At 49.5% G+C, this 1,713-nt stretch overlaps 1 protein-coding gene across 1 annotated transcript; it reads right to left on the bottom strand.

The window, feature by feature from the left end:
• Window positions 1-233: 233 nt before the first annotated feature.
• Pmar_PMAR013450 (hypothetical protein) lies at window positions 234-1,179 on the bottom strand (the record flags this gene model as incomplete). The annotated part of the gene is made up of 5 exons (XM_002781469.1): window positions 234-326; window positions 370-501; window positions 551-661; window positions 707-810; window positions 1,092-1,179. Coding segments are annotated over 5 exons (528 nt in total), but the record flags the coding sequence as incomplete, so codon positions are not given.
• Window positions 1,180-1,713: the final 534 nt, after the last annotated feature.

Here is a 1,713-nt window from a genome sequence, read left to right as displayed (position 1 = left end):
ACCCTAGCCTGGGCCTGCTCTCCCATCTATCACACATTCTACCCTTAACAATAACGCTACGCCTCCTAAGCTCACCTGACGCCGTATCTCATCGCTTTCTGCTTCTTTCGCTCTCGCAGCCTGCTGCCTATCGAACAGCCGCTTCCTGACAGCGACCTGGGCCTTCCTCGCTTCAGCCGCTACAGTAAACTAAGAACAACTCCATAAGCAACATTGCGATGAAAAGACTTCACATTTCTCTCCGCTTCCAGCCTCTGTTGAGCCTCTTCCGCCTCAAACTTCGTTCGCTCACGTTGAACATCTCGGTATGCTCTTTTCAGCTCGTCCTTGAACACATACAGACCAACTATACACCCCCATCACCACCACCTGCAATTTCCTAGCTGCTACAGCTGCCGTCATTGAAGCCTCCATATTGCCGAGTTTTGACTGCTTCCTCGTCGCCAACGCTGAGCTCTCCAAGCGATGAACTTCTAACAATGCCAAGTCTCGAAGGTACTCCTGAAACTCCCATCAGCAACTTCCATCATCACCTGACGAGTAAACCTACATGCTCAGTGACGAGCCTCCACGCTGACTCCACACGGCCCTGCTGCTCCTCGACCTCTTGCGGCTTACTGAGCTCACTTCTAGAGAGTTTACTCAGTTTATTCTCTTCCATCTACCACCATCAGCGATCACGAATGAGTGATGAAGCAGATACTACCTCGAGAATTTTCCGTGCCTCTTCTATTCTCACCGACTTCACCTTCACAACGTGACGTAAGCTCTCGAGCTCCCGCACCAACGCTCTATCTACCCTCCGCTCGCCTAACAAGCATAGAACTGTGAATGTCTACACTGTGCGTAAAGTCTAATACTAACTTCCATCATCATCGAACTAACCCCTATCACGATATGGCTTAGATATCATTCAACGTCATGATTAATAACATCAGCTGTAGCCCGCGATGAAAACCGCAGTAATTGCTAGGGAAGACGAACTACACTACTACGTGTACATGAGAGCTAATGATCAGGCACTCCAACCTCTGAAATTATGATGAATGACACCCGCACGAATCTAAAGGCGTAGTACCCAATGAACTCACTTCGTTTATGGACTACTAAGCTGCTCCCATCTTCTGCCGCCTCTCCAGCGTCCAGCTCTGGGCTCACAGTCGTGGTATCGCATTGCATGAAAATGAATCACTGTTAATGATGAAGTCATACAAGAAAATTAATACCACTCTCTGGTCGCAAAGAAAAACCATAGCCTGCCTCCAACAAGCACAATGCATGCGGAGAAACGAACATCTGTGTAATAGCAGAAAATGGAGGATTGACGTGATGATCTGCCAGCAAGGACAGCCCCTAAGCTGCCTTCTTAGTCCCCTTGTCAGGTCTCTTCGGGCTACTATCACCCTCAGGGGGCTCCACAAGAACGAACTCCTCGTACATCGACACAGCAGGATTGAACGACAGACCTCCCGAACCATGGCAATCTTCCGAACACGTGTACCTTATATGGCAAGCCGGCCTGAAGTAGGCAACAACTGCAGACTCACATCGCGGCTATACCCCACTCCATCTCGTTTTCGTGACCATCAAACCAACCAGAGAGGTAAAACAAAGAAGGCAGCAGCTCGCATTCAAAGACACGTGGAGCTCCACAGGCACTAAGAGAACGAGTAAAAGCATCACCCTCAGGGACCTCCGCAACACCTGCATGGT

This window comes from Perkinsus marinus (assembly GCF_000006405.1).
Source record: "Perkinsus marinus ATCC 50983 genomic scaffold scf_1104296942216, whole genome shotgun sequence".
Classification (NCBI taxonomy): domain Eukaryota; phylum Perkinsozoa; order Perkinsida; family Perkinsidae; genus Perkinsus; species Perkinsus marinus.
Note: the sequence above shows the minus strand (reverse complement) of the source record. Positions and strands in the feature narration are given on the sequence as shown.